Here is a 14693-nt window from a genome sequence, read left to right on the forward strand (position 1 = left end):
GGAGTTTTCAGTTCGAATTTGTACACTGTGTCTTGAGCAAGTGCAAGTTCTGGTTCTAACATGTACCAGCTTTTTGTCCTTGAACAAGTTGCTGTCTTAGTTTCCTTACCTAGAAAAAGGGGGTGACAGATATCATTAGGCTGTTATGTTAAATGAGCTCCTGCACTGCAGGGCCTAGCGCATAGCAAGCGCTCGGGGAGGGCTAGCTGTTACTATTAACATCTTTCTCATTATTATGTCACCTTCCAGTGGTTTAAAGAACGATGAAGATGATACGCTCTTGGAAGCAGCCACTAATATAAACAAGCCCACGTTCACTTATGCAAAGTTCATTTATGCAAACCAAGCCGAAAGGCAGTATACAGAGGCTGAGATGTGAATCCTTAACCCCGCCCCTTATAAAAGACTGCTCAGGTCACCCCTGCCCCTCCCCGTCTCACTTCCCACGAGAGAACGCTTGGTGATGAGGAGTCTGCTGTCTTTTCACCTGATCAATATACATTTTCACCAGACCCCTCTTTAGATTCTTCACTGGATGATGAATTGTTTCCAGGTAGGTCTTGTCTGAATCTCTGTTTACTGTTTCGTTCCTCTCTGGGGCTCTAATTGGTCCTTTCCACTCCTAACATGATTAGGGCCTAGCTGGTTTGCATAGCTGTAGTAAGAGCAAGTGACATTTTCTTTTAAGCAGCTTGTTTGGCATATTTTAAACAGGCTGATGTGTCCAGAAAGGGTGTTAAAAGATACCGTCCTCCCAGGTAAGACTTGAACAAGCCAAAACCTAGCTTTGAAAAGCAGATTTGTTTCCTCTACCAGACAGGAAAGGACCCAGCAGAGCAGAAACAAAACTTGTAGCAAATCCTTTATGTGATTGAGGAATGAGCACCTTCTCTTTCCCTCACACTTCTCCTGCCTGTTTTAGATACGGGGGAGTTGGAAAATATCCACATCCCTCTGCTTGTCGCCTTACATACTGAAGCTTTATTGTCCACTGGAAGTTTAATGCTAGTTCCTCTTTGTTTGAGTTTTACGTTCATGTGAACTCCTGCCGCAGTGATTCTTGATCAGCTTGCTTGTGTCAGCTTAGTCACAGGGTGTCTGCTTCAGAGATAGTAGAGCTTGTTTGGCTAGTGTGTTGTAATTTGTAAAATGTACGAGCTGCTACCAAGCATGAGGAAATGTCCCTTGTTGATAATCCTCTGATTTTTGTCCAGATCAATGGATTTAACTTCTTACGTATTTTTAGGACCCTACAAATAGAAAATCCCCTCCCCAGTTTGAAGAGCTTGAGAAATTTTCTGAAGGGGAAGCATTTGCTCTAGGAGAAACCAGATGTGTCCTCTAGAAATGTGACTTGTACCAATGCAAATTGGTCTGAATCATCAAATCTTCAGTTCATTTGTTAATAGCTCTGTAAGATGTACCATCGAGAAAATGCTGTGTGTCAGATAGACTATGTTTTTGTTCCCGTAAGCAACCATTTGTTGAGGACCTGCTATGTTATGGTTGGCATATACCATGTGTAGGTGCCTCATAAAAGAATGGGGCGAGTCCCTATCCCCAAGGAGCTCAGCAGTTTCTTACTTTGTGGGCATAACATTGGTAAAGACTAAACAATTTCAATATGATGTGTTACCTGCACAGATAAAGGTTGAACAGAATCTCAGAAGCAATACAGTGAAAAGACTGATGAACACAGCAGGACATTTCTTTAATATAATTTGCATTTGACCAAAGTTTGATTATTTTTTGTTTTGTATGAGGACGTGATTCTAGCCAGTGTAACTTCGACCTGGCATCTGTGTCCCAGGGCCTGTCTGTACAGTGAAGCATGAGTGGTATGGTAACTTTGGACAGATTGTTGTATTTCTTGGGACCCTAGTCTTTCTTACCTTGTAAAGCTGATACATTTTTGGGGGGTTGTCCAAAGCTTCTTAGTGAACAGTATTTCTTAGAGTCTTTATAAAAAAAATCTCCTTCACAAGATGGGGCAAGCATCTGAGAGATCAAGTCAAGGCAGTTTGTGAAAAGTCTGATGAAGAGGGAGGGACCAAGTTGTCTAGAGGTCAGCGAGCTGATCTACAGTCCATCCCTGAGGATGCTGCTGTCAGAAGCTCGTGGAAGGATGTAGGCTTTGAGGATTTCCCAAAAGAGGGTGCACCCAGGGTGGGGGCAGAGGGGGTGGTCTACGGCCAGTGGGGTCACTTTCTCTCTGTCTTCTTTGGGCCAGTGGCACCTACCTACCGTTGACTGACCAAAGGTTCCAGCACACAGATGGGAAGTCTTGTGGAAGGCAGAATGTCCTGTGAGGACGGAGTGGTGGGCCTTGGCCTCCCCAGCACCGCAAACCACGGGAGAAGTACCAGCCCCTAGATGGGGACTGACCTGTCTCTACTTCACTTTGAAACTCCTCCACACAGTATGTTATGAACCAAGCACTATAATTTTCTTTTTTTTAAATTGTTTTATTGACCTACATACTTGTCACATATTTAAAGTGTAAAAAAAAAAATTCCTTCTCTTAATTGGCTCTCAACCATTTAAAGACCTAACTACCTTATTTAAAACTGTGTTGAATTTACCAGATATTAGCATTTTAGTATTCCTTGAACAGTCCCAGGATATTGGACACCATAGTGAGTCCCATATTTGAATTATTTTAAATAAAGGAAGTCTCCCTGTTAGTAAGGGAAGGTAGAATTAGTAAAAATTGGAAACAAAGCTAGAGGATTTTATAGAGATCGTTTTATCTTGCTAAGTCAATCACTGGAGGCAGTATTTTTGAGACTAGTTGGAAAAATTCTTTAAAACTAGTAAAAAAGTACATATATCTTATAATTTGGGAGAAGACATAATTTGTCTCTTCCTCTAGTATTGTTACTGTTGCTTCCCATTCTTAAAGATAGTTGGAGACTGTAAGCTTAATGTGTCATCTGGGAGTGGTTAAAGTCATGTGTGAGGGTCTACTGTGATAGTTGTCGGATTTTAAAAATTGCAGCCTGGGGTGGGGTGGGCTGATGTTTAAAGAAAAATTCTCTTCTTCTGGTCTCTTGGTGTAATATGTAGATGTTTGTGTTGGGTCAGGACCTGACAATTAGGCCTATAGATTTTTCTCTGTTTTTCCTTGGAATCCTGGAGGAAAACAAAGTTGAATGCCAATATTTAGTTAGCATGAAAGATTGTAATATTATTTTCTAGATATCAACTTTTTGTTCCAGTTCACCCATACAATAAAACCTATTTATTTTTTAACTAATGTGGAATTTTGGTATTTTGGGTTGTAATTGAAAGTAATTTTCAATTTTGGTCCTCTTAGCAATTAAGAGAAATTTCTGTAGTTTACATGTCCCTTTTTTCCCAGCCTTGTGTGTCTAGTTCCTTTAAATGACTTGAGGCTCTACAATAGCATTTAATTCTGTGGTATCATCAGGAAGGTATCTCCTGGTGGTTTTATCTCTAGCCTACTCATGGAGCCAGCCCAAAGCAAATGGACTGGAAGAGTTTGGTGTCTTTTAGTCTAGTTAATGCTTCTGGCCTAAATATTTTAATGCACATTCTTATATCTTCAATTGTGGTGAAACCAAATGCTAATCTAAGTTTGAAAGGCCTTGTTTGTCTTTTTAAGAGAAAAAGCCCCCCCAAAATGAAGGAGCAAATACTTTTTTGAGACAAATAAATTCTGTATCAGTAGTCAACCCTGGCATTAAAAGCTTTTTGGAATGTTTCTGTTCTGAGATTGTTGCCAAGAATTTGGGGTATGTCATAAGTCGTCGATATGAAATTTTACTACAATTTTAAGAATGGTTCTTTGTGCTGGATATTTGTAAGAGTGTGGAAGAAACCCCATCGGTTCTCAAAGCTTCAGTTTCCACCTGTTGGCCCAGTCTTCTGCCCGTCCAGTTCTGATGCCACTTTCAGAACCTGATAATGCTTTAAAGTAGTTTAGACTTGGGACTCTGGGTGGTGGTAAATTTCAGGCACACAGAAGAATATGGAGAATAATAGAGGGAACACCCTTGTGTTTCCATCCGCCACCCAGTGAAGAAATAAAATACTACAAATACAACCCTTCCTCATCTCACTCCCCCTTCCTCCAGACAGTGACTGCTGTTCCGAAATTGACGTTTATCATGTGTTTATAGACTTTTACTAGATATGTATGTCTGTATCCATCAACCAGATATATTACCATTTTCTCATGTTTTAAACATGCTCTCTGATTTTGAACAGCTCCTCAGTTTGTTTTTCCTTAAATTATGGCATTGAGATTTATCCATTAGAATGCGTGTAATTCTAGGTTATTCACTGCTCTATGAGATTCCATCACGAGTGTGCTACCATGTATTCATTTTATTGTTGATTAGCACGTGGGTTTCCCATGTTTTGTGTTTGTCGTGACAGTTTTGAACCTGTCTCCCTGTGCCTATGTTTGAAGTTTCTCTGTGGTGTATACCTTGAGGATAAATTACTGGGTCAAAGGAAATGGGCATCTTCAACTCTTAATATATTGCCAGATTGCGCTCGAGAGCAGTTATGCCAGTTTGCAATCCCCCCAGCGGTGCTGGGGGCTCCAGCTGCCCCATGGGCTGGCAGACACCCAATATTGTGAGTCTTGATGTTTCGCCAGTCTGATGGGTGTGATTTAAAATGTTTACTTTCCTGTTTACTAACAAGGCTGAACATCTTTTCGTGTGTTTCTGGGGGCTGGGGGGCGGTTTTAATCCAGGGACTCCGGAGCAGTTTTCCAGGGCTTGAGAGTCAGGATGGCAGTGTTGCTTTTGTCTGAAAATAGGGAAAGGGAGGACGCAGGGAAAAACTGGGGGGACCAAAGAACAAGTCCAGAAGGGTAGGGAAGGAATGGGAGCTAGAGATTGAGGGAACGATAACAAGAAGGTGAGAAGGTGCAGAGAAAAAGATGACAGACTAGAAGTGAGAAGATACATTCATTAAGCTTTGAGAGTAAATTTGGGATACCTTATTGTGCAGGCCATGCCTCTCTGTTCAAGTTACATTGTTCATGCTTTGTGGAATTGAAATTGGCTTCGGTGAACATCGGGTCTGAACATGGGGTTGGGGCCTCTTCTGTTGAGAGCAACAGCAAGGCTGGGCTTAGGGAGTTTTCCTGTTTACCCAGTTGCTTTTTGAAGTTCTTTTAGAAAGGCAGTGAGTGTGTCTCTCTGGAAACGGTGCTGTAGTGAATGTTCTGGCTCTTGTCTTCTTTGCACACGTGCCTTCATTTCTCCAGGATGTAGGCCTTGAAATGGAAGAGCCGCTCGGAGGATGTGCCTGTCTGCAGCTTTCCTGGGTGTTGGCCACATGGCTCCCCAACATGGTTGCATGAGAGAGCTTTTTTGATGTGCAGCTTCTGTGGCCCTCATCCCATGGTGGACAGGCTGTAGGTAGGTCTGGGGTGGGTTTTAGGCACCTGTGATTTTTTTAAGTGCCACAGCTGATTTTGATAAGCATCTGAAGAAGCTGAGAAACCACTGTGTTAGATGGGCAGCTGCGCAAGGACAAGAGCTGTTTAACTTCTTTGCTGCTGATTTCTCAGCAATCAGCACAGGGCCTGGCACATCTGTGCGAGGTACTCAACAAATGATTATTGGAGAACTGAGTGAAGAGCTGTAGCTTGCTAGAAATGGAAGAATTGCCGTGCAGGAAGGCAGTGCTCCTCGGGTTTCGTTGTCCACAGGAATTACCTGGGGATCTTGTTAAAATGCAGAGTCTGCTTCAGTAGGTCTGGAGTGAGGCCAAGATTTTGCATTTCTAGCATGGCCAGATTCTCTGGGCTTGGGGAGCACACTTAGAACAGCAAGTCCCTAGGGGGGGAAAAAAAGAAACCGATTTCTTTCTTCCCTACAGCTTTAAAGCGGACAGAGTTTGGGATTTGGAATCCTGCTTGGTAGATCGCGAAGCCTGTTTCCTCATCTCTGTAACACAAAGAGGCAGATGATAAAATACCTTTCTCACAGCATTTTTGGGAAGAATCTAAGGAGATCGTGCTGCCTATGGAAGCATTTTGTGAACTGTGATGCTCACACACATTACGTTTTGTAATTCTCATTCTTTTAGGGAATTAATGGTTTCCTTCAGCTTGCTCAAAGCACAAAGCTGTTGTTAAAAGAAATTGAACAGATTTAGGGAAAGCTACTAATAAGTTCAGGTAGTTTACAGATTCACCGAACACCATGAAGGGCAGCACACTGACATCTGAGAATCACTGGTTTGTTGGAATTCTGCTTTCATTTTGACCTGCTGTCTACATTTAGTGGGCATTTTGGGAGGAGTGGGATGGGGTGGGGGAGGTTGGGCAAGAGCGGAGGCAAAATCTACCTGTGGTGTGGTTCCGACTGCAGGTGCTGGAAAGGGGGGTTCTCCTCTCACTGGTTTGTGGTAGGGGGAGGAATTGGTCTAGAGAGAGGCCCACAGCTCTCTCCCACTCAGCTCCGCCCTGTAACAGATGATAGGACGGTAGGGAGGCTCTCTGATTTATTTCTCAAGTCAGACTCTTCTTAAAGTGTGGGGGGATGTGCTCCAAATAGTTATTGGGTATTACTGATCTCCCGTAGGCATAATCTGATTTATTCAGGACAGACCAGGCCTGTGGTCAACCCCAGGTTAAGCCACCAAAGGACACTGCCACTTAAATGCAGCATTTCAGGGTGCTTTATCTATTGGGGTACTGCCCTATCCACCTGCGAGAGGCAGCATGGTATACAGAGAGGAGGGCAAATAAAAACAAAAAAGTGACATTCAGAACTCGTGTGTATTGTATGCTGCAGTCTCTTTTATTCCCAACCTTCACTCTTGCCTTCTATTCCTGCATCTTTGAACCACTTGAATGTAGTAGTCATTTTCCTTAGATCTGTTCAACTGCTTTTAATTTGCTCTCATTTTGTGCTAAGACATCTGTGAAGTAATGGGTTTGATGAGCTAGTTGTATGCTTTTCTAATGTGTATCAAAAACGTAATTGCTACAGATGCAAATATCAAATCATCGTGTTGTACACCTGAAACTAATATAATGCTGTGTGTCAATTATACCTCCACAAAAAAACCCACATAATTGCTGGAGTTAAAAGTGTTCATACTTGTGCCACGTAAGATGATCTCACCTCCCTCTGGGATTCGTGGTTATAGCTTGGGGGAGGCACTGGCTCAGATAAGAGGTTCTTTATGGTGGTTCAAATAACGGGCTATTTTAGAGGAACACTTTTTTTTTTTTTTAAGTAATCTCTGTGTGCACCGTGGGTCTCAAACTCATGACGCCAAGATCAAGTGTCGCATGCTCTACCAACTGAGCCTGCCAGGCGCCCCTGGAGGAACACCGTTAAACTGGTTTGTAGATTGCAGGTTGGTCAGCTTCCTTGGGAGGCAGGTTAGCCTGTGGAGGAGATCTGGTTGGACGTTCCATACTGCTGTTGGTTGGGTGTGAGAGTTGCTATTGTTCCCACTCTCAGAGACTCCGCTTGTCACCCATAACATGGGGATGACAAGAGAACCTCCCTCCCTGGGGCATTGTGGGGCTGAAATGGAATCATTAATGTCTGGTGCTTAGCCCAGGGCCTGACCCTTTTACTACTATTTTCTTCTAGTGCCCCTGGTTTTTCCACTAGCCCTGGAGTCCAAACGATGTAGTGGAAAGTGCCCTGGTATCCAAGGTCTCGGGTTCCAATGATGACCCTGCCACTTTGTCACTTTCCGGACATCGGGCAGGTGATTTAGGCCGCTCTGGGTCTGAGATGTGAAGAAGGATTCCTGCTGGTGAGCAGGGGTGAGAGAGGAGCGCCACATTGCAATCTAGCCCAGCTTCCAATCAGAGACAAGACTAGGGTGGGGCAAGCCCAGAGGGGACAAAAGGAGGAAGAAGCTGTGATTTCCGACTGAAATGTTGATGGTAGACAGAGTGCTGATGGTGTGTGTGGCAAAACTTTTGTAATCATCAGCAGGATACAGTGTTTTTCCCTTTCCTGATAATGAGGGCACATCATGTAGTCAAAGACTTTTCACCATCTAATAGGCATCTAACAAACTCTTGTATTACCTGGCGTACACAGTTTGGTGTTCCTAGCTGAGATATATGTGAAGTAGCCAAGTTCAGTTTCTTTCCTTTTTTTTTTTTTTAAGATTTTATTTACTTATTTGAGAGAGAGAGAGAGCGTGAGCACGCACACGCCTACACAGGTGGAGGAAGGGGCAGAGGGAGAAGCAGACTCCCCACTCAGCAGGCACTGAGCAGGGAGCCCCATGCAGGGCTCAATCCTAGGACCCTGGGGTCATGACCTGAGCCAAAGGCAGACGCTTAACCAACTGAGCCACCCAGGCGGCCCTAAGCTCAGTTTGTTTAAAAAAAATTAAAGTTTTAAAAAAAGATAATATGAGTTCACGTGGTAGGAATTTCCAATTGTACAAAAAGATAAAATATTGACAATATATGCACCATCCGATTCTTGTCTCTGGCATGGTTACTATTCACAGTTTCTTCTGCTTCCATTCAGAGGTATCTTATGCGTGTACAAACAGATGTTTATTTCTCTCATAGTTTTTAAAAACACAGATAGTACTTTTAGCATATGCTGATCTATCCTGATCTGCCCCTTGCTTTTTGTGCCTGGGAGGTGGGCGGGTGCTAGTCTGTGAAGAGCATCCTCATTTTTTTTTAATGGCTTGCAGAGTATTCAGTTGCTTGAATGTACTGCATTCACTTAACCAGGCCCCCCCAATGGGCATAAAGGTAGTTTTCCAGTCTTTGGTTTTTACAAACAAGGCTATAGGGAACATATGTCTATATGTCCATATATCATTTTGCGTGTGCGTGAATATACCTCTCGGCTCACTTGTTTTTTTTGTTGTTTTTTTTTTAAAGTTTATTTATTTATTTGAGAGAGCAAGAATGAGAGAGAGAGAGAGTACATGAGAGGGGGTAGGGTTAGAGGGAGAAGCAGGCTACTCGCCGAGCAGGGAGCCCAATGCGGGACTCGATCCAGGGACTCCAGGATCATGACCTGAGCCGAAGGCAGTCGCTCAACCAACTGAGCCACCCAGGCGCCCCTTTTTTTTGTTTTTTTTTTTTTTTAAAGATTTTATTTACTTTTCAACAGAGAGAGAGACAGTGAGAGAGGGAACACAAGCAGGGGGAGTGGGAGAGGGAGAAGCAGGCTTCCCGCTGAGCAGGGAGCCCGATGCAGGGCTTGATCCCAGGACCCTGGGATCATGACCTGAGCGGAAGGCAGACGCTTAACGACTGAGCCACCCAGGCGCCCGCTCTCGGCTCACTTCTTAGAAATGGATTTGCATTTGTAACTTTGATGGATTTTGCCAAATTGCCCTCCACCAGCAATATGTGCGACTCTTGTTACCCACAGCCTTGCCAAAGCAGTGTGCTCTCCAGAAACCTTGTGGTCTTTGCCAGTCAGGGGGAAAATGGTGTCCTAGTATATTTTTAGTTTGCATTTCTCTTGTTAGAAGTGAGCTTGAGCTATTCACACGTTCAGGAAAACAAGCTCAATTTCATTTAACTGTTTTGTTGTTGGCAATTATTTTCCAAGTCTGTAGGGAAGGACCAGTTTTACTTTTCAATCCGTTACAGACTGGTATTTTTGTAAAAGACAATAAAAAAGAATTATTAGCAAACTGGAGTTAAAAACTCCAAAGATACATAAGCACACAAAACCCTATTTTTATGATTAAACTTGACAGATACAAAATTACTCTATCCCTTCATCTTACCTGTTCTTAGTTTCTGAACTTAGCTCATGGCAGTATTAATACCTTAAGTAATATTGCTGTAAAGAACTCCTTACTCATCTCTTTTCTACCTCCCGTTGCCACCCTGTTTGGGGATGAGAGAAGAGAGCGCAGAATTTTATATTTTCTATTTCACAGTCAGTACTGGATGCTTTCATTCCATAGGGTGAAATATGTCTGATGATGCAGGACTGATCCAGAGGGCAAGGGTGCTACGCAGACCCATTGGGCTACGCTAACCTTCCGTTCTCCCATGCTGTGAGGTGGGATGCTGTTGTCCTGGTGTTTCATTGATGAAGACCTCGAGCTTGAATTACTAGAGGGGGTTGGGTGGGTGGAGAATGCTGAAAATCCCTATTAGTCCAATTTGCAGAGTTGTCCTCCTTGACCCGGGGCTTTGCCAGGATCCCGTGCCACACCATGCTGCTTTTCTGGGAAGCGATTTGATGGGAGGGGTTTCCTGGGTAAAGTGGGAGCTTAAGAGACCTCATAAACAAGGCGGCATTCTTGGTGGCTTTGCAGAACGTTGGATTGGGAAGGAGTTTTTGCTTCTAGCGCAGAGTTCAGTGACTGTGGGTGAAATTGCCTTTTTCTCCCCCTTCAGCCAGAAGATAGACACAGACCAGGATCTTTTGTTCTGCGTTTGAGTTGAAATTTTCTCTTTGCATGAGGACTTTGTTACGCTGTCGCTAGGCATGTGGAGAGCTGTTTTACAAACCAGTCTCTAGCTGCTTTTTAATGTCCCTTCCTGTGATGACTTGGGACCATTATGTATCCCAGGGTCATCTTTCTTCAGTAGCAGACGTTTTTGTTTCTGTTATGATCATTAAATGAAGTCATGTTGAGATTTTTTTTTCGTTTAGTTCTCCCTACTCAGTATCCTATAAGGCATGGAAATGACAGAATGGAAATGTACTTTAACTGCCTTCTTGTGGATGACAGCCCCCGGGGAAAGCCTGGAGAGGCCCGGGAGGTGGATGAGCGCTCTTACACCAGGAGTTGGGGTTGCAGTGTGATGGTATTTAGATCATGGGTTCACAACAGACCTCTGCTTTGTATGAACACCTGACCTTGGCAAATTCCTTAACCCCCTTTAACCTCATTTCCCTTAGCTATGAAATGGGGCTGGTGAGTCTCCGGGAGTGATTTTTTCTGGAGGGAGAGTTTTGTTTAGTGTTGCTCACTGGGACTGGGTGACCTGTCTGCTGTCTGAGCAGGACGGGCATCCGTAGCCACCTTGGGGGTATCGCATACCCAGTGCGTAGGTGATGAGGTGTTGTGTGACCGGGAGCCAGAGAGCACACTCTCAGAAGCAGCTCTGGCTCTCTGCCTAGTCCCTGGATCTGCAGCTCAGGAATTACTAAAAATATGAACGAAAAGATCATCTCCCCTGACTGGTGATCAGGAGTCTGGGCTGTGAATCCGAATGGCCTACATTTGAGTCCTGTCCCTGCCTTTATAGGCTGAGCGAATGTGAGCAGGTTCCCTCCATTTCTTCCTGAGTAGCACGGGGATAATGAGTGTCATCTGGCTTGGGCTAGTGGACGAGATGAAGTGAATATATAGACATGAAGTCTCTGAATGAGTGGCACATACCACTTACCCTTCCCCCCATTTGCCAAATTTATTCAATTAGCAAATTTGTGTAAGTAAGAGCAGGGGAGAGAGGCAGAGGGAGAAGCAGGCTCCCCCCTGAGCAGGGAGCCGATGCGGGGCTTGATCCCAGGACCCTGGGATCATGACCTGAGCCAAAGGCAGATGCTTAACCGACTGAGCCACCCAGATGCCCTCGTTTCTATTTTTGATGCTGTTTTCTCTTTTTGCCTTGTTAAAACTTAATATTATTTTCTTTTCCTACTTGGCTAAAGGTTCGCAGAGCTTAAAACCATCTGGGGGGAAAAATCCATTTTCCTATTGACTACATCCTGAGTTTTTCCTGACTTCCAACCTCAATTTTTACATTTCCTTTAAACAGGTAGCAGTGTCCTGTAGAGATTTTACAGAAAAGGACTGGTGTGCTGTTCACTGTGGCTATTTCAAGGGGTGCTTTGGAGTTAGGGGTTTTCCTGTACAGCTTTGTGACCTCTTCAGGTTTTCAATTTCTGCCATTCTGGGGTTCCCAGGGAACTCTGCCTCCTGGAGAGTCAGTATGGTATAGTGGTCAGGAGCATAGTGGTGTGAGTTCAAACCCAGTTCCACCACTTGGCTGTGTGAACTTGGATAAAGTTACTTACCATCTTTTGGTCCCAGTCATCTTATCTTTAAAATGGGGACAATAATGGCATTCACCTCATAGAGTTAAATTGTGAGATGAGGATTAAAGGAGTAAAATACACATCATGTCCTTGTGGCAGTGACTGGACATAGTAAGGATGATTTGTGTTATTTATCGTTATCATTACTAATTACCGCTGGGGGACCAGTGGCCGCAACTCTTCCTTAACCATCCTTGAATTCTGGCAAATGCTCCTGACTCATCCTGAGATCTTGGGCTGCATCACCTCATTTTTGTTTCACTCTCTCTGTAAGGCTGTAGAAATGACCCTTAATCATCAGAAGTCAGGGAATACTAGTCCTTGTGAAAACTAGTTCTTTATATACATTTGTACTTTGTAAACTTAACTTGATAAGTAGAATGATTACATATTTTAATATAATTAATGACTTGTCTTCTGTGTACTTAGGAATCCTTCCATGTCGTTTTTGGCCTTTTTTGTGTGTGTCCCTTCTTTGTACAAACTCGAAAGAGAGCCTGCCTATCCTAGGATGCGAAAAAATGGGCTGTCCTGAGGTTATCTTGGGCAAGGAGGCTTACTTCTCTTGGCCTTGGCTTTTTTTGTCTGTGAAGTGGGTCTAGCTGATCTCCAGGGTGCTTCCTGGTCTCTGCGTTTTTTTGTTCAGGCACTCCCATATTATGGCAATATTCTCATAGGCTTTTATAGACCTTGCAGTGCCGGTGTTCTGATTATATCATCCTCTGGAGCAAGATTCTGTGTCCTTTTTACCCGTCCATGGAAGAAATTCTAATATGCTTTCCTTATAAACTGCTTTTAAAATTGCTTTAAAAAGAAATGCCTTTCTCTCTCCATCTGAGGCATTTATGATTCATCCTTCCCGGTTGTTGTTGTTTATTTGGTGATTTTTGTAGCCCCCCTCGGCAGTCACAGAATTGCTCTCAGAAGGGCTTTGAAGAGCTAACATTACAGTCTTCTTGTTGGAACTTGTCCCAGCCCAGATTCTATTTTTAATAAAGTGTGGCACATTGTTTTTCAAAGGTTACCAAATTTTTTACTGATGGAAATAAGATCTTTGTGTTTCCATACCTCCAGACCCTGTGATTTACCACCACAAATCAGTTTTTTTGTTCAGCATCTGGCCTCCCACTTTGCCTTTTGTGCTTCTGTGTGAGGTGCGAGCAGGAGTGTGGGCTCCTGGGTTGGTAGTTGGTACCATGCAATTTACATAGTGCTGATGACATTCCCGGTTTTGCTTGATTCTCCCTGCACCCTCTGAGCAGTAGGTTGGCTGGAGACCAGCTACCCTCCCCTCTCGGCCAGGAAACCAAGGACAAGAGAGGGGAGTGACCAAAACCAAAGGCAAATTCCTATTGGGAGGAAGAAAATGGCCAAATACAGTCTGAATTACGTGCTGAGGGCTTTAGATAGCTGGTCTGCAGAATATTAGTTTGCTAATTTTTATTAAACTTTTTGTATGACAAAAATAATATATGGTCAGAGTAAAACATGTAAATAGTTGGGAAGAGAACATGAAAAGCCCCTTGGTGACCTCTTCATCTCCCAGCCCTGCTCCTAGACCCTGGTGATAGTGCTAATGTTAATAATTTCTCCAGTACTCTGGAAGGGGCTTCCACTAGCATGGAGGCGGTGAACGCAGGCAGGCCAGGTCTGCTGTGTCCACGCGTGGGCCTCAGGTACAAGCACTGGGCTCAGTGTCTGGTGATTAAATGAATGACATTTCCAGTATTGGCCTGCATAGTGACACTCTCTCGCATGTTTTAACTTATCACTGTATCTTGGACAGATTTTCATAGCAGTACTTATGTGGCAACTTTACTATTTTTTTTTTTAAGATTTATTTATTTGAGAGAGAGAGCGTGTGCACACACGTGAGGGAGGGAGAGAGAGAATCTGAAGCAGATTGTGAACTCAGGGCAGAGCCCGATGTGGGGCTTGATCCCACAACCTCGAGATCATGACCTGAGCTGAAACCAAGAGTTGGATGCTTAACCGACCGAGCCACCCAGGTGCCCCGCAACTTTACTTTTTCAAATAGCTGCATGGTATTCCATCATACGGGTTACTATAACTTTTTAACCAGTTCAAGTTGTTTTTAACTTGTTTCTGTTACAAACCTTGCCGTGAGGACCCTCTGAGACATTGACCGCTGGTTGTTCCCTCAGTATCCATTTTCTGTTTCTATTTTTTTTTTTTTAAAGATTTTCTTTCTTTATTTGACAGAGAGAGAGAACAGCAGGGGGAGCAGCAGAGGGAGAGGGAGAAGCAGACTCCCCGCTGAGCAGGGAGCCCGACGCGGGGCTGGATCCCAGGGCCCCGAGATCATGAACTGAGCCGAAGGCAGACGCTTAATGACTGAGCCCCCCCACCGCCCCAGGCGCCCCTCCATTTTCCATTTCTAATGCTAGTAATAGCTGCTTAGGTGAAGACCACACTTGCCAGGCTCCCTTGCAGCTGGGTATGGATGCTGTATGGGTGCCCTGGGTGGGAGGCGGGGCTTATGTGGTTGAAGTTTCCTATTGCTCCTGTAAAAATTTACCACGCTCTTAGTAGCTTCCAGTGACACATTTATTCTTTTTTTTTTTTTTTAAGATTTTATTTATTTATTTGAGAGAGAGAGCATGAGAGAGGGGAGGGTCAGAGGGAGAAGCAGACCCCCCCAGCCGAGCAGGGAGCCCGATGCGGGACTCC

General features: G+C 44.0%; 1 protein-coding gene across 3 annotated transcripts in view; it reads left to right on the top strand.

Annotated features, from left to right (window-relative positions):
• Positions 1–14693, top strand: part of USP46 (ubiquitin specific peptidase 46) — a 54901-nt gene that overhangs the window by 2134 nt on the left and 38074 nt on the right. Inside the window, exon 2 of one of the 3 annotated variants that reach the window (XM_081812387.1) lies at positions 250–553. The exons of the other annotated variants lie outside the window; for them this stretch is intronic. Within the exon in view, the coding sequence (XP_081668513.1) occupies positions 536–553 (18 nt within the window). The 5' untranslated portion in view covers positions 250–535. The remainder of the gene's footprint in view (positions 1–249; positions 554–14693) is intronic. 3 annotated transcript variants of the gene reach the window in all.

This window comes from Leptonychotes weddellii, chromosome 2 (genome assembly GCF_054177405.1).
Source record: "Leptonychotes weddellii isolate Sample4059 chromosome 2, ASM5417740v2, whole genome shotgun sequence".
Taxonomy (NCBI): Eukaryota; Metazoa; Chordata; class Mammalia; order Carnivora; family Phocidae; genus Leptonychotes; species Leptonychotes weddellii.